General features: G+C 41.5%; 1 protein-coding gene across 2 annotated transcripts in view; it reads right to left on the bottom strand.

Moving 5' to 3' along the window:
- The window catches only part of ca10a (carbonic anhydrase 10 (inactive)a), a 321179-nt gene that overhangs the window by 256493 nt on the left and 39326 nt on the right, over window positions 1-25360 (bottom strand). For both annotated transcript variants that reach the window (XM_085415625.1, XM_085415626.1), the window contains exon 2: window positions 18481-18555. In XM_085415625.1, the coding sequence (XP_085271751.1) occupies window positions 18481-18555 (75 nt within the window). The remainder of the gene's footprint in view (window positions 1-18480; window positions 18556-25360) is intronic.

Raw genomic sequence — 25360 nt, 5'->3', positions numbered from 1 at the left:
CAGGGCTGCACATAAGTGGTCCGCAGGTGCGCATTCGCTGTCAAAATAAAAAACGCGCACAAGATAAGAAGTTGCAACGTATGTTTGCGTACATAAGATTTTCATGAGGAGGACAGACATTTGTTTAGAACTCTGAAAGATGTCGAAGAAGCAAGCTCCTTTAAGCAATTACTGTGATGTTCCTCCGCCTCCAAAGAAATGTCAGAAGGAGTCCAAACCACAAAAGAAGCGCGTATTCTAGGAGTTACAGGAGGTGAGCTGGCTTCAAACAAATGATGAACGCACAGAGATGTGGTGCGGAATGTGCCGTGAAAATTTAATAAATGACAAATCTAAAAGGCATGAACATTCTTTTTTTGTATCGAAAAAATACCGAACCGTGAATTTTGTGTATCGTTGTACCCCTAGTATATATGTATATGTGTGTATATATATTTATGTGTATGTGTATGTGTGTGTGTGTGTGTGTGTGTGTGTGTGTGTGTGTATACAGGGAGTGCAGAATTATTAGGCAAGTTGTATTTTTGAGGAATAATTTTATTATTGAACAACAACCATGTTCTCAATGAACCCAAAAAACTCATTAATATCAAAGCTGAATGTTTTTGGAAGTAGTTTTTAGTTTGTTTGTAGTTTTAGCTATTTTAGGGGATATCTGTGTGTGCAGGTGACTATTACTGTGCATAATTATTAGGCAACTTAACAAAAAACAAATATATACCCATTTCAATTATTTATTTTTACCAGTGAAACCAATATAACATCTCCACATTCACAAATATACATTTCTGACATTCAAAAACAAAACAAAAACAAATCAGCGACCAATATAGCCGCCTTTCTTTGCAAGGACACTCAAAAGCCTGCCATCCATGGATTCTGTCAGTGTTTTGATCTGTTCACCATCAACATTGCGTGCAGCAGCAACCACAGCCTCCCAGACACTGTTCAGAGAGGTGTACTGTTTTCCCTCCTTGTAAATCTCACATTTGATGATGGACCACAGGTTCTCAATGGGGTTCAGATCAGATGAACAAGGAGGCCATGTCATTAGTTTTTCTTCTTTTATACCCTTTCTTTCCAGCCACGCTGTGGAGTACTTGGACGCGTGTGATGGAGCATTGTCCTGCATGAAAATCATGTTTTTCTTGAAGGATGCAGACTTCTTCCTGTACCACTGCTTGAAGAAGGTGTCTTTACATCCTCTGTCTCCCTTTGTTCATCGTCTTTCCTCATCTCATGTCACTGAAATCCATGCCTCTCAAGAATCTTCTTTTATTTTCAGTACATTTACATGTTCTTTTTCATGTTTGTGGTTTCTCATGTCTAGTTTTAGTTCACTCAGTTTAGGTTATTGTTTAGTGTTCGCCTTGGTTCATTTTTGGGTTTTTTTTCCACCAGCCTGAATAAACGGCTCACTTTTTATTAAACTTCAGTTCTGCCCCTTGTGTGTCTGCTTTTAGGTCGACTCCACAACACACCGGCCATTTGACTGTAACATCTGCCGGACAATGGTCGCCCTCCCTCAACCTGGTTCTGCCTAAGGTTTCTTCCTGTTAAAAGGGAGGTTTTCCTTCCCACTGTCGCTAAAGTGCTTTCTCATAGAGGGTCATATGATTGATTGACAGTTGTTGTTATTTGGTGGTGCATAAATTAAATTGAACTGAACTGAATGAGAGTGAGTTTGCAGTGAGACAGGGCCTTTAATATAAAAAAGACTCATTAAATGTTGAGCTTGTGTAAACAGTGTACATAGTTTATTTGAGCAGAAGGGGAGAGAGAGTTTGAGGAATAATAGGAATTTTTTTTTTTAAAGGCTAGTTCTCTTCAGCAGTCTGTGAATAAAGGTCAGTTACTATAAGATGAAGTAAATTCGTACTGCTCATCAATGCCTTTCAGATTTACTCATTAATGTTTAAATTTCCAGGTCCCAACAACTTATGTGCTCCACTCCATGCAAAGTATAGACTACATGAACTCATGTAGTCTCTACTTTCAACTTCACAAATTGTAGAGATACCCAAATTTAAGCTGCATTCAGGTGCTAGTGTAAATCTGGGACTACGTATTTCAAATAAAATGTACATCTTTTTGTTTTCTAAATAAACAGAATAGTTTATTACCCATTGACTAGGAAACACACAATGACCAATTACAGATGCTGTGCACTAGAGGTTAATATATGGTATAAATGAGCTCATGGTACATGCTGGAAAAATCAATGAATGCACAGCAATAGATGGGAAAACACTAAGGTTGTACACCCCCTGTGGCTAATCCTATTAACTGAGTATATGCCAACTATTATCTTGTATATTTTGAATATAGATATAATCCATGTAATAGATTATTTAGTTTGCCAGGTGAGGTTGAGAGTGACTGAAGTCCCCCCTGCTTCTTGTCCTCATAGCTGAAAGAGGGTAAAAGGTCTTTATGTGATTAAAAATGATCAAAGTGCTAAAACAGAACTTCTCCCTATTTCCTAATAATTTCCTAATAATAAAGCATTTTGTAATAACACAGCTGGATGTCCTCAGGAGTGAGGTTAGATGTCATTTCAGAAGATGTGACATCCAGTAAGATAGGGGGAGAGAAAGGGCAGACATGGATACAAATTAAGTGAAGAAGTTGGAAAATACAACAGATAGATACAACAGATACAAATACATCCTCTCTGTTCATTTTTGCCATGTTAGATGGTTAATTCCGAAGGATTTCAGTTTACATCATACTTCTACTAAATGCTGAGGGGATGCCGTTTTTCTCTTGGTTGTGATAAGTGCATCTTTAGGCAAACAAAATCAGCATTAGCTCAGAGAAGTTTATAGTATAGTTCAGGTGATTTGATTATTGATTTTGTAATTATGACTTTTGATTTTGATTTTGCTCTGCTCCTGCTAAATCGCTATAATAAAATTTCCTGCAATTAAAATCTAAATTGTGGACATTCAATTTTTAACCTTTTGTGAAATAGTAAAGGTAAAAATCTCAGTATTATTTCTTTTAAAGTGCAAATAGCAGGTTACAGGTTACTTTATATTATAAGATCTTGACGCTTACTGTCCAGGCCTCTAAAATAAATCCATAAACAGGTGGGACTGATTAGATTTGACCTGCAAGGCTACTCAGGTTTGCTTATCTTATCAGTGTTAGTAGGGAAGACACCTAGATGATTTCGAGGTAGTTATGATTTGGCGAGTCCCTCCACCCACATCAGCTCCATCTGAACTCTGCATTACCTGCTGGGTAAGACTCATAGGATCAGAGAATTTGACTTTTTAACAGAGAGCTGAAACAGGCTTCCTGTATATATATTTCTTCCTCTGACAATTAAAGACAGAGGAAGAAAAACAAAAGGGGGGGGCATTGACACTGAAAGACAGGCAGGAGTATGCAGGTATAAGCAGGGACTTTAAATATAGCTGGAAAGGATGTTCAGCACATTGGAGCTATTATGGTTAGAGATGGAAATACTTTAATAAGTGAAGACATTGTGTAGAGAAAGTGAAAGCGGTACTCTAGGGAATTCGTGAATGAAGAAAATGAGAGACAGGAGGACAGTTAGTGAATCAGAAGGTGCAGCATATTAGCAAGGAGGAAGTGATGCCAGCTTGGAGATGTTTAGAGGTGGATATACTGGAGAAAGTTACAGACAATGTTAAAGACCACAGAGAATGTTCATGGATGTAGTGACAGAGGACATGCAGAGGATTGGTGTGACACAGGATGCTAGGGACAGGGTTAGATGGAGGCAGATGATACACTGTGGCAACTACTAAAGCGAGTAGCTGAAAGAAGACAGGGTTTTTTTGTGTGTGTGACATGTGATATTACAGATAATGTAAATCTTTTCACGATAGACTGATATCTAAGTAGAAATGTGACCAAAACTCTGAAACACTGCCAGCCAACAGCTCACTGTAAAAATTAGGTTGGCTGCCTGTGATAAGCATTCTATGTGTTTTGTATTGGGCTTCTCCTAGTCCCTGAAGCACATTAACCTCCTAGGACCTGGCGTCTACATATGTGGACATCACATTTTGGGTTATTTAGACCAAAATACTCAATTTTGCTCTACAAGGGCCTGATAGCCACTTACGAGGACATTATACTGCTACTGTTCTATCAAAATGTTAAATGAATATCCTCATATGTGGCTCTTACTTTTCTTAAAAACAAAAATAAATTATTACTGCATATTTGGAAGTATATGTTTTCATTTCTCAAAACAATTATTTAATATAATTCAGTGAGCTACATATTAAACTTAGAGGATAGAAACAAAGTATCAATGCACTAGTATTTAGCCAATATCTGAGACCAGTAAAGTATTGTGGCGTGGGTGTGGTCTCTGGCCAGCTGCAGAGGAGGGGTGACGCAGTGAGCTCCCGGGGCGGCGCAGGGGCGGGGTGAACAGGTGTGCTGGGGATCTGTCACTGTCAACTCTTGATATGTTGGCAGTGACAGTCGGAGAGGAGGGCGGATGTGACAGCAGTGGGAGAGAGCGGGAGTGTCTGTGTCCCGATGCAAAACCACAGTATTGAATAAAAGTGCTGCTGTCGCCATATTCGCCCAGCTTATGTTTCTTGGGTCCGATGTTACAAGTATTATCAATATTTAGATCAATCTCCCCACCTCTAGTAAAAAGTTATACATATTAGTTTTTAAATATCAGGTTTGCAGCCATAGTTTATTGGTGCAGCTATGTCTATGATAGCAATGTTACATCAATCCAGGTGTTTTTGAAACCTTCACATAGATTTGGATTTAAGTCCAATGAAAAAGATTTACTTAAAAGAGCCACCTTATAAGACAAATCACACACTAATACTCCTTCTTAACATTGTTAAGATCAAGAAACCCCGAAAGATTCAAATACCCAAGTCTTCCTTGGTATGTATTGCCACTAGAGCCACTGTCTAATAGTCTTGCATTAATACATAAAAATTAGATGGATATGAAAACTCATACACTCAAAAACAAAGGATTTGCAACTGGGTGAGAAGGATCTAATTTGTATGATATTTTTAGCATACCTAAAATTCTGCTCATGCCTGTGCTCTAAGATAAACACAGACTAGAACTGAGGCTTTGCTTTTCTGAGCAATTTTTATTTTGGTCATTTAGAATTCTAATAACTTTAATGGTGGTTATTGTTTTTACAGCACAAAAAAAACTTGTTGCTATGTTAATTCAAATTCAGCTGAATAATATGATCACAGACAAAAACTAAATGGCACACAAATTTAATGAAGCACGCTTATTCATTAATTATACCAAAATGAATAAACTAAGAAGCATAATCCAAAGATGTAATAATGGAAGAATTGTTTGAGCCGTCAAGTCTTTGCTACAGAAAGAAGAACACAAAATAAATTACCTTATAGTGTCTTTAGAGGTACAATGGCTTATAACTGGGGCAATGTAATTCTCAAGTTCCCAAATAAGTACCCCTATGCTTTGTATCTTATGGACACCAGTTTTGAACGCTATACAATGATACAAAAATGAACTTTTAATTTAATTTTCTGTTCAATTGTATTTTATTTATGTATTTGTCAAATCATAACAGTTGCTCTAACGCAAAAAATAAGGGGCAAAATAAGATACAGGATATTTGAAAAGCGATTTGCATTTTCAAAGGACTTTCAAAAAGTGGTAACTTTTGCATCAAAATTTATATCATAATTTCTTTCTGAACACTGTCTGCTAATTGCACTTTAACATTTGGATGTAACTTTTACTACTTGGGAACATATATTTGCCTTTTTGGTTTTCCAAAAAGCAAAACAATAATTTGCTCTAGTAGGTAGATTCATTCAAAGGAGGATGCTCTGAGGGACTGTTATGACACCACAGACTGGGATGTGCTCCTGAGCCCACATGGTGAGGACATAGAGGGGGCGACACACTGTCTTACAGACTACCTCAACTTTTGTGTGGACACGGTCGCCCCTGCTAAGACGGTACGGTGTTATCCTAATAACAAACCGTGGGTAACACAGGAAGTCAAAGCTGTCCTCAACATGAAGAAGAAGGCTTTCAGGAGCAAAGTGAAGGAGGAGATGAAAGCAGCACAGCGGGAGGTGAAACGCTGCCTGAGGGAAGCAAAGGACACCTACAGGAGGAAGGTGGAGCAGAAGTTGGAGAGGAACAATATGAGGGAGGTCTGGAATGGTGTGAAAACCATCACAGGCCACAACACCAAGAAAAGCACAGTGGGGGGGACTGTGGAGAAGGCAAACGAACTCAACAACTTCTTTAACAGGTTTGACCAGCCCACAACCCCCCCACCCTCACCTTCACTACAGAGTCCAATCCCCACTCTCCTACCTCCCTCGCTTCCCCCCCTTCCTGACACCATGACACCCCCCTCCTCCAATCCCTCTCTCAGCAGCAAGACATCTCCCCCCCTCCCTCTTCCCAAACATCTCCCAGTGTCACAGTGGATCAGGTCAGGAGACAACTGAGGAAGCTTCGCCCCAGAAAGGCAGCAGGCCCAGACAAGGTGTGTCCTAGGATGCTAAAGGCGTGTGCTGCTGAACTTGGGGAGCCGCTACAACGAGTCTTCAACCTCAGTCTGCGACTGGGGAGAGTGCCCGCCCTATGGAAAACATCCTGCATCGTCCCGGTCCCCAAAAAGAACCGGCCCAATGAGCTGAATGACTTCCGACCGGTGGCACTGACGTCACATCTTATGAATCAGAATCAGAATCAGAATACTTTATTGATCCCTGGGGGAAATTATTTTTTGTTACAGTGCTCCATTTTAAACCAACATTAAGACAAGACAGACAATACGCTAACTAAGAATAGTACAATATATACATATATATACATACATACATACATAAGTCACTTATAAATAAATATTTGGAAAAGAAACATGTGTAGTTGTAGCAGCAAACAGTGTGTTAAGTGGATGCGTTGTACAGGGAGATGGCCACAGGCAGGAATGATTTCCTGTGTCGTTCAGTGGTGCTTTTCGGTAATCTCAGTCTCTCACTGAACGAGCTCCTGTGACTGACCAGCATGTCATGGAGTGGGTGGGAGGTGTTATCCAACATTGTCTTTATCTTGGACAGCATCCGCCTCTCCGACACCACCTTGAGGGAGTCCAGCTCCATCCCCACAACATTGCTGGCCTTACGGATCAGTTTATTAAGTCAACATGCCCAGGACCCACTACAGTTTGCATACAAGGCGGGTGTCGGAGTGGAGGATGCCATCCTGTACCTCCTACACAGAGCCCACTCACACCTGGATGGGGGAAAAGGCACGGTCAGGATCCTGTTTCTTGACTTTTCCAGTGCCTTTAATACCATCCGGCCCTGTATGCTTCAAGAAAAACTGAACAGGATGGAGGTGGACCCCTGCCTGGTGGCTTGGATCTCAGACTACCTCACCGACAGACCACAGTACGTCAGGCTGAAGGACATCACATCTGACACAGTGGTCAGCAGCACAGGAGCACCACAGGGAACTGTGCTGTCCCCTCTTCTCTTCACCCTGTACACCTCTGACTTCTGCTACAACTCTGAATTATGCCACATTCAGAAGTTTGCAGACGACACAGCCATCATGGGGTGTATCTGGGATGATCAGGAAGAGGAGTACAGAAGTCTGGTGAGGAACTTTGTCGCATGGAGTCACACAAACCACCTGCAACTCAACACCTCAAAGACTAAGGAACTGGTTGTGGACTTCGGGAGGTCTAGAGCAGGTCCACTGCCGGTTCAGATAGAGGGGGAGGAGGTGGAGGTGGTCAACAAGTACAAGTACCTCGGGCTGTGGGTGGACAATAAACTGGACTGGTCATGCAACACAGAGCACCTGTATAAAAAAGTCCAAAGCCGACTGTACTTCCTCAGGAGGCTGAGGTCTTTTAACATCTGCAGGAAGCTCCTGAGGATGTTTTACCAGTCGGTGGTTGCTGGAGTACTTTTCTATGCTGTGGTGTGCTGGGGGAGCAGCACAGCAAAGAAGGACTCATCCAGGCTGGAGAAACTGATCAGGAGGGCTGGCTCTGTGGTCGGCATGAAGCTGGACACTCTGGTGACAGTGGCAGAGAAAAGGACATTAAAGAAACTGATGGACATTATGGACAATGCCAGGCATCCTCTGCACACGGCCATTAACAACCAGAAGAGTCTGTTCAGTGACAGGTTGCTTCTCCCAAAGACAAGAACTAACAGACTTAAAAACTCCTTTGTCCCACACGCCATCAGACTGTTTAACTCCTCTCTGGAGGGGAGAGGGAGGGGAAACAGGAGGACAAAGGAGGGGGGAACAACTAAGCTGTAGTGCCTCTTCACCTCACTGTGCAATACCTTTTGTGCAATACTTTTGTAAATAGTCAACGGTGCAATAGACTCAATACTTGAAATGTGCAATTCACTTGTATTTTTATTTTTATTCCTATTTATTCTATTTATCCCCTTCGTATATTTTATTTATATTGTCTCTGTATTTATATATATGTGTGTGTGTATAACTCTGTAACTTCTGTCGGTGCTGTGCTTTTTTGGAAATCGAATTTCCCAGAGGAACCCACCCGAGGGATTAATAAAGTTCTATCTTATCTTATCTTATCTTATCTTATCATGTAGCTCATAGAAATTGACTTTTATTATAACCTTTTTTCTGGAAGTGCAGTGAGTGATGCTGATGACACATTACACAACTTTTAACTGAAGGAGTCAAATGTAAGGACATGGCAAAGAAACAAAAGGTAAACGCAAAGCGGAAACTGATGCAGTACCTGGAGTTTTATCTGACCTTTATCAAATTTAAAGCTAATTGAGAGTACACTGAAAGGTTGTGCAATATTCTAAAGGTTAACCAGGCCTGAAAACGTGATTACATCTGCTTTGCTAACCTTGGGGTGCAAATGTTCCAATATGCTGGGCCACAGTTTTTGACCTCCACAGAGAAGTGTTTCAGCAAAGTGAAATGGGTTATTAACAGGTGAAAAGAAGGAAAGAGGGTTCAGAACTCTGATAAGCACTATTTCAAACCTGACATGAGCTTTGCATTGATATTACTGTTTTTCCCTGTGAGGTTGAAGTAGTATTTCCATTTCTTTTTCAACAACAATAATCTGACCGTCAATCAAACATACAAACTGCTACTTTTGTTAAGAACTCCTGTCAGATGATTATGTAATCCAAAATAACATTTCCTCCTAAGCTGTCTCTGATAATCGCAATATAACTATATATAGCTGAAAGGTGCACAGTGGCCTTCAGAACTTTATTCACAGGATACATACTGCAGTGTCCTGCTACCTTATTTTTTTCATATTTTTATTGAGAGACAAGTGTACAGTAGTTTACAATGACAATACAATCTGTTCCCCTCACATATTTTTTAGTTTTTCTTACATGAACAGATACGATAACACACACACACACACGCTTAAATAAACAAACAAAACAAAACCTAATAAGAAACCCAAAACAAACACAAACAACAAACCCCAAAACACACACACACACAAAAAAAAAGGGGGGGGGGGGGGGGGGGGAGGAGATATGATATTAATCAGCTGGTAGAGCGTTTAATGACTTGCAATAGTCTACGAAGGGGCCCCAGATACGATAAAATTCTCTGTATTTGCCCTTCGCCACAAGGCCTATCTTTTGCAATTTAAGAAATGACATCACATCTCTAAACCAAAAAGAAACTGAAGGTGGCTTTGAAGATTTCCAAAGGAGTAAGATGCAACGTCTAGCCAAAAGTGATGTAAAGGCTAATATTTTGAAGTGTGTAGGGTCGGTTAGACCAGTGTTGACTGGAAGCCCAAAAACAGCTAGAAAAGGGTCCATGCAGATTTGGGTCCCAAGAGCCTTGGAAAGAATAACTGAATACTGACTCCAGAAGCCATGGAGTCTTGGGCACAGAAAGAACATATGGCCTAGGTCACATGGGGTGGCATGACATCTCTCACACTGATCCATCACTTGTGGGTAAATCTCAGACAGACGAGACTTTGAATAGTAAACCCTGTACAACACCTTGAACTGGATAAGTTGTAACCTGGCACAGGACGTACTGTAACGGACATTGGATACTGCTTTCTCCCATTGCTGATCCGAAAAAATTACTCCTAACTCCCGCTCCCAAGCCCCCCTAATTTTAGCAACTGAATGGACATTTAAATCCATAAGTTGTTTATATATTAAAGATATAATTGACTTCTTATTGGGTTTGAGGGATAAGAATTCCTCCCACGGTTGGACATTTGGAAGAAGAGGGTAGGAGGGGAAGAGAGCAGAAGTGCAATGCCGTGCCTGAAAATAACGGAATAGATTGGTAGCCGGAAGATTTGTTTCTGAACACAGGTCTAAAAAAGTTAAGAAAGTGCCATCTTTATAGAGATCCTTAAACGTATTAATACCATGACGCTTCCACTGTACATAGGTACCATCAATGAGGCCAGGAGTAAACAGATGGTTCTGCATGGAGGCAAGATGGCGCTGGAGTGACGGCAGCCTTTCCAAGTAGCTCTGCAACACCGCACCTTTTTTCTTAACTTTAACTTTTTTAGACTAGGTTTTTCAAAGTTTTTTTCACCTTCCTCTACTTATACCTCTTAGATATAGCGATACAAGATGGATAATGCACTTTTCAAAACTTCTGGAACCAGCTCCTTCATTTATTCGAGAGCGGAGCTGCTGGCACTAAAAACAAAGGGACAGACCGGCATGCGACACAACATCCCGGCCGAGCTAAAGAGGAGCTACAGAGGCTGCAAAGCTGGAGCGAGGAGAGCGGATCACCGGAGGCGATTCAAACCATCAATCCCGACAGTGATCATGGGCAACGTGAACTCGTTACAGAATAAGATTGACGAACTGTGCGCTCTGAACAACCACAGACTATACCGTGAGTGCAGCTTGTTTATCTTCACGGAGACGTGGCTAACCGAGCTAACGCCGCAGGCTAACGTAGACCTATGCGGTTTCACATCTGTGAGAGCCGATAGGGACACGCAGGCCAGCGGAAAAAGCAGAGGTGGGGGACTCATTGTCTACGTTAACAACAGATACTGTAACCCTGGACATGTCTCCGTTAAAGTTTCGGTATGCCGTCCGGACCTGGAGCTGCTAGCTGTTAGCTTGCGGCCATATTATCTACCTCGGGAGTTCAGTCATGTGATCTGTGTGTGTGTTTACATCCCTCCGAGGGCCGACGCAACAGCTGCCTGTGAGAAAATACACACAGTCACAGCAAGACTTCAGACACAAAACCCCGAGGCTTTCATTATTATATCTGGAGACTTTAACCATGCCACACTGGATTCTACTCTGGCTGCTTTTCACCAGTTTGTGAATTGTCCCACAAGGAGCAACAGGACAATTGACCTACTGTATGCTAATGTGAGAGATGCATACAGAGCCACCCCCCTCCCCCCACTAGGGAAGTCAGACCACAACCTGGTTTACCTGCAGCCACAATACACACCCCTCGTCCAAAGGCAGCCTGTCACAACGCGCTCCATCCGGAGATGGACCCCAGAAAAGGAGGATGCTCTGAGAGACTGCTATGACACCACAGACTGGGATGTGCTCCTGAGCCCACATGGTGAGGACATAGAGGGGGCGACACACTGTCTTACAGACTACCTCAACTTTTGTGTGGACACAGTCGCCCCTGCTAAGACGGTACGGTGTTATCCTAATAACAAACCGTGGGTAACACAGGAAGTCAAAGCTGTCCTCAACATGAAGAAGAAGGCTTTCAGGAGCAAAGTGAAGGAGGAGATGAAAGCAGCACAGCGGGAGGTGAAACGCTGCCTGAGGGAAGCAAAGGACACCTACAGGAGGAAGGTGGAGCAGAAGTTGGAGAGGAACAATATGAGGGAGGTCTGGAATGGTGTGAAAACCATCACAGGCCACAACACCAAGAAAAGCACAGTGGGGGGGACTGTGGAGAAGGCAAACGAACTCAACAACTTCTTCAACAGGTTTGACCAGCCCACAACCCCCCCACCCTCACCCTCACCTTCACTACAGAGTCCTCTCCCCACTCTCCTGCCTCCCTCGCTTCCCCCCCTTCCTGACACCATGACACCCCCCTCCTCCAATCCCTCTCTCAGCAGCAAGACATCTCCCCCCCTCCCCTCCTCCCAAACATCTCCCAGTGTCACAGTGGATCAGGTCAGGAGGCAACTGAGGAAGCTTCGCCCCAGAAAGGCAGCAGGCCCAGACAAGGTGTGTCCTAGGATGCTTAAGGCGTGTGCTGCTGAACTTGGGGAGCCGCTACAACGAGTCTTCAACCTCAGTCTGCGACTGGGGAGAGTGCCCGCCCTATGGAAGACATCCTGCATCGTCCCGGTCCCCAAAAAGAACCGGCCCAATGAGCTGAATGACTTCCGACCGGTGGCACTGGCGTCACATCTTATGAAGACTCTAGAGCGGCTCTTCCTCAACCTCCTCCGACCACAGGTACAACATGCCCAGGACCCACTACAGTTTGCATACAAGGTGGGTGTCGGAGTGGAGGATGCCATCCTGTACCTCCTACACAGAGCCCACTCACACCTGGATGGGGGAAAAGGCACGGTCAGGATCCTGTTTCTTGACTTTTCCAGTGCCTTTAATACCATCCGGCCCTGTATGCTTCAGGAAAAACTGAACAGGATGGAGGTGGACCCCTGCCTGGTGGCTTGGATCTCCGACTACCTCACCAACAGACCACAGTACGTCAGGCTGAAGGACATCACGTCTGACACAGTGGTCAGCAGCACAGGAGCACCACAGGGAACTGTGCTGTCCCCTCTTCTCTTCACCCTGTACACCTCTGACTTCTGCTACAACTCTGAATTATGCCACATTCAGAAGTTTGCAGATGACACGGCCATCATGGGGTGTATCTGGGATGATCAAGAAGAGGAGTACAGAAGTCTGGTGAGGAACTTTGTCGCATGGAGTCACACAAACCACCTGCAACTCAACACCTCAAAGACTAAGGAACTGGTTGTGGACTTCGGGAGGTCCAGAGAAGGTCCACTGCCAGTTCAGATAGAGGGGGAGGAGGTGGAGGTGGTCAACAAGTACAAGTACCTCGGGCTGTGGGTGGACAATAAACTGGACTGGTCATGCAACACAGAGCACCTGTATAAAAAAGCCCAAAGCCGACTGTACTTCCTCAGGAGGCTGAGGTCTTTTAACATCTGCAGGAAGCTCCTGAGGATGTTTTACCAGTCAGTGGTTGCTGGAGTACTTTTCTATGCTGTGGTGTGCTGGGGGAGCAGCACAGCAAAGAAGGACTCATCCAGGCTGGAGAAACTGATCAGGAGGGCTAGCTCTGTGGTCGGCATGAAGCTGGACACTCTGGTGACAGTGGCAGAGAAAAGGACATTAAAGAAACTGATGGACATTATGGACAATGCTGGGCATCCTCTGCACACGGCCATAAACAACCAGAAGAGTCTGTTCAGTGACAGGTTGCTTCTCCCCAAGACAAGAACTAACAGACTTAAAAACTCCTTTGTCCCACACGCCATCAGACTGTTTAACTCCTCTCTGGAGGGGAGAGGGAGGGGAAACAGGAGGACAAAGGAGGGGGGAACAACTAAGCTGTAGTGCCTCTGCACCTCACTGTACAATACCTTGTGCAATACTTTTTGTAAATAGTCAACAGTGCAATAGACTCAATACTTGAAATGTGCAATTCACTTGTATTTTTATTTTTTATTCCTATTTATTCTATTTATCCCTTTTGTATATTTTATTTATATTTGTCTCTGTATTTATATATGTTTGTGTGTGTGTGTGTATATATATATATATATATATATATATATATATAACAGTTACAGAACTGTTATATATAACTTTGGTCGTTGCTGTGCTTTTTTTGGAAGTCGAATTTCCCAGAGGAACCCACCCGAGGGATTAATAAAGTTCTATCTTATCTTATCTTATCTTATGTGTACTGACGCAGAGACGTACTTAAAATGACTCAAAACACAGTTTATGGTCAAGTACCACACCTAGATATTTATAACTCTCAACGATCCCAATATCGGCAGTTTTAATGATATTGGGTGATGAGCTATAAGAGGACTTCCTAAAATCAATAATCATGTCTTTAGTTTTTGACACGTTAAGTGAGAGGAAGGACTCATCACACCAATTCACAAAATCATCTACAACCTGTCCATGGCCTGACTCGTCCCCCACTAGAAGACTGACGATCACTGTGTCGTCAGCAAACTTCAGGATGTGTCTGTTTGTGAAATTGCTGCGACACTCATTTGTGTACAGAATGAACAGAAGGGGAGAGAGGCAACAACCCTGGGGTGATCCAGTAGAGGAGGAGAGCACATCAGAAAAGACATGATTTACCCTCACACCTATTGATCAGAAAGTCTGTCACCCAGCCGACCAGACTAGTGTCAAGCTTGAAATGATTGTAAAGCCTGTCAGCAAGTAAGAGGGGTTGAATTGTATTAAATGCAGATGAAAAGTCAGCAAATAATAATCTTGCATGGGTGTGGGGGGCCTCAAGATGCTTATACAAGAGATGCAGGAGTGTGACAGCAGCATCCTCCACACCTCTCCCTGCTCTATAGGCAAACTGGAAGGGGTCAAGATGGTGTTCAACATGCATTAAAATCTCCTTCTTAATTATCTTCTCAAATGTCTTCATCACTAAAGAAGTCAGAGCCACAGGCCTAAAATCATTCAGTGCCTTAGGAGAACTGCCCTTAGCAACAGGAACAATGATCGCATGTTTCCAAATTTTAGGTACCATCTGTAGCTCTAAAGAAAGTGAGAAGATATAGTGAAAAATCCCACTCAGCTGATCAGCACAAGTTCTCAGTACCTGTCCACAGATGTTGTCAGGTCCAGGACTCTTGCTTTTGGTATGTCTAAAAAGATTAGCTACCCCTGTCTCATCAATACAAATAGATGGGGGAGTGATGGTCTTTTCCCTCAGTGTGCTGGTCTGCCTAGAACAATCATAGTTCTCAAAACGAAGGTCTGTCTGCCAGATATTTGTCAGAGGTAAACCCCTCTAAGGTAATGCTGCTTTTACCTTTCGTCTGAAGCCCTGCCATTGTTTTCATACCAAGCCAAGCTCTTTTGAGGTTGTTACTGCTGAGTTCTGCCTCAATCTTATTTCTATACCTCATCTTGGCGATCTTTATTGCAGCCCTCACCTCCTTCCTCAATATTCTCACAGTGGGAATGTCTCCCTCGTTAAAAGAAATTTTCCTTTTAAGAATCAGATCCTTAATATCTTTAGAGAGCCACGGTTTGTTATTAGGGAAAGTCTTAAATTCTCTGACTGGAACCACAGAGTCTTTGCAAAAAGAGATGTAGCTACACACCACATCAGTGAGTTCATCCAAATCAGAAGTGCTCTCTTGAAACACGGACCAGTCAGTGCAATCAAAACACCCCTGAAGGGCAACACAACTGTCTTTTGTCCAGACATTAGTCCGCTTCACACAGGCCTTCTCCCTCCTAATCACAGATCTGTAAGCAGGGAGGAGGTGAATAACATTGTGATCCGAAGAACCTAGCGCAGGTCCGGCCACAGACTTGTATGCCCCCTTAATTGGTCCATAACACAAATCCAGCGTTTTGTTATGCCTTGTAGGACAAGTGACATATTGAAAGAAATTGTTCAGTGATTTCTTAAGATTACAATTGTTAAAATCACCGAGAATAAAATTAGGAGCATCCGGTGAGAGAGTCTGCAGATTGTGTACCACTTTAAAAATGGCATCAGCAGCAACTTTAACGTCAGCCTTAGGATGAATGTAAACAACAGTGACAAAAATTTGAGGGAACTCCCTCGGTAAGTAAAAAGGCCTGACAGATACTGAAAGGAGCTCGATGTCAGGAAGACACAACCGCTCCCGCACAGTAAAATTATTACACCAGCCCTGGTTGATATATAAACAAACCCCTCCTCCGTGAGATTTGCGTGTTACTCCACAGTTCCGATCCAATCTGACAGGGGTCCCAAAGCCGCTGATTCGCAGTGAAGTGTCACTGTCCATATCGGTCAGCCATGTCTCGGTAAGCGCCATCAGACAAGCCTCCCTGTATTCCCGTAGATGAAGCACATTCCCTTGTAATTCATCCGTTTTGTTCCTAAGAGATTGGACATTGGCCAGAATCATAGAAGGCAGAGGAACACGATTCTTCCTCCGAAGTTTTCTTACACGCTGACGCACGCCGCCTTTCTTTCCGCGTTTTCTCAAGCGGCGGGGCTTTCCAAAATTAGTCTTTGACCGGGGAAATAAATCCTCACCAAGAAGCACATCTGGTCGAGCATTAGAAGAGTCGTACATAGACAAGCAGGACCACCGTAATCCAAGTAGTTCCTCGCGTGTATAAGTGATTGTCAGTGAGAGTGAATGACTCCAGGTGAATATCGCCAACAACAATAAAACTAAGGTGTAGAAGATCTCCATGTCGGCAAAAAGTTAAAACCACGGTTAAGAACAGAGTTAAAACAAAGTTAAAAACAAAAAGAGAAAGAAAATGCCAATAAATGCCAATAAACACCTGCTGCAGGTCGCCACAAGAGCAGCGCCCGTCTCACAGCTGACCTGGACTCCAAATCCTCGCATTTATTCTCCAATGTGGCCAACTCCTTTGACATCGCATCCACTTTGGCTTGGAGGTGGACAATATCATCCGTGCATGTGGAGAGAGACTGTTCCATCTCCATAACTGTGCTCCTGAGGCCAGCGAATTCCTGCCGCATGGTAGTTATATTTGAGGAAAGGTCCGTTTTTAGTTGCTGTATATCGGACCTGATAGACGTGAGATTCTCCGCAAACGCTGCCGTCAGTTCCTTTTTAAACAGTGCTGAAATTTCTTCACGAAGTTCAGAGAGGAGTTCAGCTTTCGTGAATTTTTCCGTATCGACGAGCGGCGTGTCGGGTGACCCAGGCAGTGGCGAAGTTTTACCACGAGGCGGGGATGCAGTGTTAGCAGCAGGCTGCAAGTTCGGCTGAGAGGTGCTTGCGCTCTTATTAACATTGTAAACACAAAAAGCAAAAACAGTCTTGTCTCGTAAATATACAAAAAGAAAAAACCCGTCAAAATGTGCCTGGAAATGCTAGATAATAACTAGACTCTGCAGGAGCTACGCTCGGTGCGACCTACGCCATAGTCACATAAACCGGAAGTGTGTCCTGCTACCTTATTACGCTACTGAATCCGTTTGAGTGATTTGAAATCATGACATTTTCATCTTCATACATAGAGAGAAATATTGGAGAATTCTGCAAAACCTCAAATCACAACCAATTTTGTTTTTCTTATTATACCCTCACTGAACACTTAATAAAGTTTTGTTATATCTGTCTATCCTTGCTAAAAAATAGCCAAACCAATATCTATTACAAATTTTCCTATGATAATATATGCCTTTCAACAAAAATAGATTTTGAAATGATGAGCAGAAACCCATCCAATCCAGTAGCAGTCTAGGATTTGTAATAACTTCACAGCTTGTGAACCAAGTGTAAGCAGCATTTTAGCTGTCTTGAAACTATGACCTGTGAATGTGTATGTAGGTTACACAGTAACTGTACACTGGTAACTGTTGTGTTATTGTATGCACAACAAGAGAGAATTTTTAGATACCACGCTGTGGCCCAGATATACAGAAGGTTTTCTTTGGTATCAGGTACCCGATGCACCAGCCTATTACACTGGCCAGAAAATATAATGAACAAAGGAAGGCCAAAAAAAAAAAAAAAAAAAAAAAAAAAAGCACAAAGATTCCAGGACCAGAAAGTGCACCAATCCAGTCTCTGGGATTTTAAACCTTTGCAAAAGCACTGCCTGCCCTTCAAACTCAGTCTTTAAATTTTCTGTAAAAAGGGACTATTATCTCTTGCCAGCTGATATTGCAGTGGCAAGTTTGCCAGGGTATTGACACCAACGGATACCTCATGAGTAACAGGGAGTTGACAAAACAGCCTTAGGGTGAGTTACCTCTAATTGCTCCTTAATACTTCCACTTTCATCGTGTAAAGATTCACTGCTCACATTTAACCTTCAGGTAAAGTTCGCTTTGATGCTAGTACAAGAGTAGAAATTAAATGTCCTCTATTTCAATTTTCCTAATTGCTCTTTTTGCATGCAGACATTTAGTCCTCATAAAGACAGAGATTGCATCATCTACACACACACACAACTCAAAAGCACCTAAGCTAAGCAGAAAATACAACCTCTGGGAAATAATTGGCATGCAGATACAAAACAAGATGGAAAAGTTGGGAGGATCAGTGAGCTGCTATCAATCAAAAAGACGTGTTAGCTGTGAGAGTAGGGCAACGTTGCCCGATGTAATCTTAAATGTGTAGTAATCACTGACTTCTGGATCAAACACACACTATACATGTGCACTATATATATATTATATTTAAAGTACATGCAGGAAAATCTGTATTGTGAAAACTATATGCATCAAAGTGCTGCACACAGTTTTGAAGCATACCTGGAACAAAGCTCCCCTGCACCACCTCCTTGTATGCCCACCATCCTTCATGAATTTTTGGTGGATTTGGCTGTGCTAAAGGGGGAGAGAAGAGACACAGCAACAGGGACATCAGTTACTTGTATCTGAAATGTAAACAATGAAGCAACGATGATTTTTTTCCCCCAGCCTAACTGTAATATACTCTGTTAAACTCTTATAAACAACAGGGCTTAGGAAATAGTTTCAACCTAAACACACACATGTGTATACACTTAGCAAGCTGTTGTGTGATCCAATGACTCCATAGACATTAGTACAAATTTTATTATTTTATGTTGTGTCAACTGTAGACAAAGGACTGGAAGGCAAAGGCCTAGAAGTCTGGGCACAAAGAAAAAGTTGTGAGTGAGAATTACTTTTTTTGGAATCATACTTTTTTGGATCTTAATTCCCCCACAACCCCAACTCTTCATTTACTAATTAAACACCAAAATTAAGGCCTAATTTAATGTCGAGATGTTGTCCTGATTGTTTCTCTTTAATGGATGTTGAGGTGGTTGAACAACCCTCTTCCTTCTGTTATCACTTCCAAAATCCTTGTTGCAGTAACACTGGAGAGCAGGTTCAATTTCATTGGAGTTGGCCTAAAGCATTGCATCGACCAACCAAATAGGACTATGTCAGTCTTTCCAGACTATTAGAAGACTGCACCCTCTGCCCAGCTCTTCTAGACTGGCAACCCCCCCCCCAAAAGAACCCAAAAAGACCTAAATTGCAACAGGTTTCTTTTTATGTAGTCTGTTTTATTTCTTTTGGCTAATGCTACTACCATGAGACTGACGAAGACGGAATACACACTGATCTCTTTATTCGTGTTAAAAAAATAATGCAACTAACATCAGTGAGGTTACTGGTGACCCATTTACAGCGATATGCAACAGTTTGGGCATCCCTGATAATTTTCATGATTTTCCTTCATAAATCAGCACTGTCATCTAATTATATCATATAGCAAATGAACACAACGATATTTAAGTGAAATTAAGTTTATAGGACTTACAGAAAGTGTGCAATAGTTACCTAAACAAAATTAGGCAGGTGCATAAATTTGGGCACCCCAACAGAAAAATCCACCACAGATTTTCAAGGTTTTCAATATTCAGGTCTGGAGATGGCCATTCCAGAACATTGTACTTGTTCCTCTGCATGATTGCATTAGCAGATTTTGAGCAGTGTTTAGGGCCATTGTCTGGTTGAAATATCTAGCTCAATATCCGGCACAACTTCAACTTTGTCACTGATTCTTGAACGTTGCTCTCTGTATTATTGTATGGTATACCTTACAATATAAAGTGCCTCGAGGCGACTGTTGTTGTGATTTGGCTATATAAATAAAATTGAATTGAGTTGAATTAAAAGAATCTGCTGATATTGACTGGAATCCATGGGACTCTCAACCTCAAATTTTACTGTGGGTAGCAAGTCTTTCTCTTGGAATGCTGTGTTCTGTTTCCTCTTGTTATGCCCAAATAACTCAATTTTAGTTTCATCAGTCCACAGGACCTTATTCCAAAATGAAGCTGGCTTGTCCAAATGTGCTTTAGCATACCTCAAGCCACTCTGTTTGTGGCATGTGTGCAGAAAAGGCTAATTCTGCATTACTCTCCCATACAGCATCCCCTTGTGCAAAGTGGGCTGAATAGTTGAATGATGCTGGCCACCTTAAATACCCTTTCTCATGATTGGATTCGCCTGTGTGTGTAGATCAAGGATCAGGGAGCTTACCAAACAAATTTTGTGTTCCAATAATTAGTGCTAAAGGTATTAAAATCATTAAATGGCAAGGGTGCCCAAATTTATGCAACTGTATTTTGTTTAACCCTCCTGCCATCCTTTAAAAAACTCACACCCATCACCCTAGGGACCATTCTCAGCCACGCCATAAAAAGACCATATATCCATATTTTATTCCACTTTAAATTAGCCAACCTTGTAAAACTACTTCTCCCTGAAATATTCATGTAAAGTTTTAATTATATTTTCGTTGTTTTAACCCTTCAAATCCCAGTGTTATTACATGAGCGCCCTGTGTTATAAGCCCCAAAAACCAAAAAACGAAACTAAATATTTCCACAAAAAACCAGTTGAAGTAATATGTGATTGTCATTATAAGTAGGCCTTTAGATGGACCAAAGATTGGCACCAACATACATTTTGACCTGCCATTATTTTTTTTGCATTTTTTTTGCAATTTAAAAATTAAAACTTCAAGGCCCTGAGTCTTCATTGACATCCAAGAAAACAAGAAAAAATAAAATCATATGATGATAATTTGGGGTTGAAAAATAGCGTTTATAATGGAAGTCAATGGGCAGAAAATGGTCCCCAGGGTGATGGGTGTGGGGATTTCTGCTGCTCAGCCATTTTAGGCTGATTTAAGGAATTCACACTGGAATATTAACATTGACAGGTAAAAACTATCCTGTGGCAAGTTTGGTTATATTCCACTGAACACAGTGGAAATGGCAGCCATTTAACACATAGCAGTGGCACAAAAAGGTCCCAAGAAGGCAGGAAGGTTAAGTAACTATTGCACACTTTTTGTAAATTCTATAAAGTTTATTTCACTTCTCAAATATAATTTTGTTCATCTGCTATATGATATATTGCTGAAATTGCTGATCCAAACAACCAATGATTTATGAAGAAAAATCATGAAAATTATCAGGGATGCCCCAACTTTTGCATACCACTATACTACCATGTACTGGAGAGCTGTATTCCCTGAACCTTTTACTATAAGGTCACAGTGGTAACGACGGCACTTACAACCAGCTGGGGCCATTCTGTGTCTAGTTTGCAAGCTCACCATGTGCCTCCATGGGCTCTCTCAAGACATTAGGTTTACTGGCAAATTATAAATGGCCAGTAAACCTAATGACCACGAATCATTGTTTGCCTCTGTGTGCTCGCATAGTGATTGTTCGGGGTGTACCTCGCTTGCGAGCACCTTGCAACCCTGAATTGTATAAGTGGAAGAAAACGTATGTATAGATAGATGTTGGGAAGTTAGTCAGATGGACATCATAAAAAATATCAAAACTTCTACAAAGCTGATTAACTTTTGATCAGAAACCACACACACACACACACACACACACACACACACACACACACACACACACACACACACACACACACACACACCTCAACAGTGCTGATTTGATTTGAAGAAAATAGTTTTACCATTGGCTCCAGAACTTGGTGAACCATAACATAATTAATTTCCTTGTTAAAGTAATGCAGTGCATTAGGGCTGCTTGATTATGGCAAAAATGATAATCACGATTATTTTCACTGAAATTGAGATCACGATTATTTGACGATATTTATTTAACCCTTTAAGACCTACCATAGAACCAAGTCCACCAGAGCTTATATTATTTTATTTTATTTTACATGTTGTAGTGCCATTTGTGGGAGCATTTCAAGTTGCTATACATCAATACAACTGTTATAGCCCATATTTTAATAATATGTATGCATTAAGTCCATAGTAATTACATAAATTGCAAAAAAGTGCAATAAACTACAAAAAAAATTGAAAATCGCTTTTGTTTTGTTTACATATATTTCTACTTGGAGAAATTTAAGAGGTTTATCCCTCAAAACTTTAAATACAATAAAGTTGCAAAAAAATAGTTTCCCACCACAGGAAATTTATTTTGAGTGTCTTCATAGTTTTATTTTGGAGATACAGCAATTTTTATATACTGCAGGAAAAACAAAAAACAATCCTATGATGCAAATTTGCAAAGAAAACAGCATGTGCATCATTTTACTGTGGGAAGTGTTACGAACAGCTGATAGGAACGGCAAAGCGTGTTTCTGGAATATTATGTTTTTGTTCCTGCAAGCGCTTTTTATGCAATTTTTGCAAAGCTATATGTGGAACGAAACCGTGACCTAGGACAAGCTGATGGCATCAGATGTAAGTACAACTCCTCCGGTTTCATATGCAAAACAAATTATTGCGCTAGCTTACACGGTTCAGATTCTACAGGGATTTAACAATAGTTACGCAAAACGGAGCGTGCTGCTCTGACCGGCTTTAAAGGGTTAACAATGACTTTTAAAAAATAATATAAAATGGTGTGAAGTTTTTTTTTTTTTTTAAACTCTCTTTTCAACCAACGGCAGTCACTCTCCAAATAACTTCTGCTTAGCTTTCCGAGCTTCCCTCGGGTCCTCTTAATCAGCGGTCTCCACCCTTTTTTGCGCCACGGACTGGTTTATGCCCGACAATATTTTCACAGACGGCCTTTAAGGTGTCGCGGATAAATGAGGGAGGGGCTAATAATCGGCTCAGTCATTTTTAATGATCGTTGAAAGCCCAGATCGTAATCGTGATTAAAATTCGATTAATTGAGCAGCCCTACAGTGCATGCAAATTTTCTCCATTAAAATATCTGTTTTATCATATTATTGTAATCAAAGCAAGTAATTCTAGTTTCCAGAACTGCATCATTGAACAACACAGTAGCCTACAAAGCAAGCCACAGTCAGCTATTGCCACTTTACACTTTGACAAGGTAGGTAGTACCAAGGTAGTACAAAATTAATGACTTAATTTAATTATTTGAAAAAATTATGTGAAAATGACGTTAGTTTCATTTAAAGCAGTTAGTGGCAGTGACCTGCTTTTTCTAATTAATGTGAAACCAGCTATACTGGGGAACATGACACTGGCAACGATTTTACTGTGGAGAGAAGGAGAAAGGCTGTTAGTCACAACAGCAGTTTTGGAGGTTAGCACAGACTCAAAAACAAGAAGTGGGGACCTCTTGCAATGTGCTCTCTGGGGAGGTAAGCAGTGAATGAGTCTCTGGGGCCTTGGGAAATGCTTTTGGAAGAACAGTAATCCAAGAGGTATTGTTGTCAGTCAACCCAGATGCAGGAATAGATGTGGGCCTTATGGAGGTTGCCCTCTGAGTTAGTTTGGGTGGAGGGCTAAAGGAATTGTAGTTCAGTGTGACCAGGATGTAGCTCCTCAGTTCATCAGGCAGTCAAAATTCACAAATGCCTTGGCCCCTCTTTGAAGTGGTCCCTATATATACAGTGGTCCCTACAGTGGTCCCTTGTTTATTGCGGGAGTTATCTATATAACTGTTTGTGACAAACACAGGAAACACTTTTCTTGCTGGGTTGCTGGGTGTGTTATTTAAAATATCTAACTTTTTATTGCAAAAACAGACATGGGTCATACACATCAAGGCAGGCAGCAAAGCATACAAACCAGGCAAGGTTAAGTAAAAGACAAAATCCCCAAACATGCCACAAGCTCATACAAATAGAAACTGACTATTACCTAATATTAGATATTATATTATATTATTTGCTAACAAAAATAAATTACCTTCTATTGCTTGGTAATTATTGTTATGGTTAGTAAAATACTGTCTGAACCCCTGTGAGTGCTAGTTGTGTTGCCCTTATCTAGAGTTTGTATTACAATCTGTGTTGTGCTGGAAACCAGTCATTTATTGACCTTGGCAATTAGTGGACTCCTACTTGATTAAAGAGACTACCCTCTTTAAGACCCCATTCAAGTCCCAGCCAAGTGTAAATATGTTAAGCTGCAGATGTGAGAACGCCCTTGGTAAAAAAAAAAATATTTCACACTTTGTTGTGTGGTTTCTGAAATGAGAATGTTGCTCTAAACCTGTATGACAGATCTGGCTGGCCACAGACTCTTACTGACCTGAATTCTATTTAGCATTGAACCAGCTTATTTCATCCCTGCTTGGGAATGAGGCAGCACTCAATTCAACCGTTGCCAACCTCCCATAAAGCCAAAGGAGACAGTCTCAGTAAACAGTTTATTTTCATAAAATATCCAAGCTCTTGCATTGATATTCATTGAAGGGCTTGAGCAATTCATAAGCCCAACCATGCAGGAAGAGAGGGATGGAGGAGCGTGACAGGACAGCAGGGCAGGTACAGGATGGACTCAGAAAGGGAGGAAAGGGGAAAGAAAAGAAGAGAACGTCAGAATGGAAGAGATGCAGAGGCTAAACTAGAAGTGCCAAAGTGCATCCATAAATTAAACTTGACCTTGCCAACAGCTGTGCTTACTGACTTATGAGACCGTTATCTCTCCCATTCTGTGTGTGTGTGTGTGTGTGTGTGTGTGTGTGTGTGTGTGTGTGTGTGTGTGTGTGTGTGTGTGTGTGTGTGTGTGTGTGTGTTGTCATTAACTGGCTCAAAGTAGGTAACAAAGAGGGAGTCCACACAAGAAATTCACTTGTGTGAATGGGAGGTTCGTGAAAAGCTAAGACAAAATAAAATCCATGCAGTAAAATATGTCAAATTAAGCAACATGTTAGCCGTTAGGGCTGCTGCTGCTACTCTGCTGTCAACAGTAGTATTGCAACAACTAGCAATAATCCCTAGCAGTCACAGGAGGGTGCCTTTGGTAGCACCAGCCATGGAGCAGTGCAGGTGGACTGAGGGAGGGACAGAAGAAGGTGAAATTAATGTGGTAAGAAAATAAATGGATGGAGATAATTAAGGTCAAATTAATGTCTTCTTTGACCATGAGCCACTCCTAATAGCTTTAAGTGTAACTTTTAATGACACAAGATGCAGTGCAATGCAACTAAGAACTAACGCAACAATAACTGTGGCAACCTGATTAAAAATCTGTTTCAATATCAATTATCAAACAAAATTAAATCTATGCTTTTATACATGTATCTCTCTCTCTCTCTATATATATATATATATATATATATATATATATATATACACATACACATACACACACACACACATACATATATATGGGCTAGGCACATTAACACATTATTTACTAGTCAACTAAAGAAAAAAAGGTGAC

This window comes from Rhamphochromis longiceps, linkage group LG8, assembly GCF_057381845.1.
Source record: "Rhamphochromis longiceps isolate RC_006_pf linkage group LG8, R_longiceps_female_GT1.1, whole genome shotgun sequence".
Lineage (NCBI taxonomy): Eukaryota > Metazoa > Chordata > Actinopteri > Cichliformes > Cichlidae > Rhamphochromis > Rhamphochromis longiceps.
Note: the sequence above shows the minus strand (reverse complement) of the source record. Positions and strands in the feature narration are given on the sequence as shown.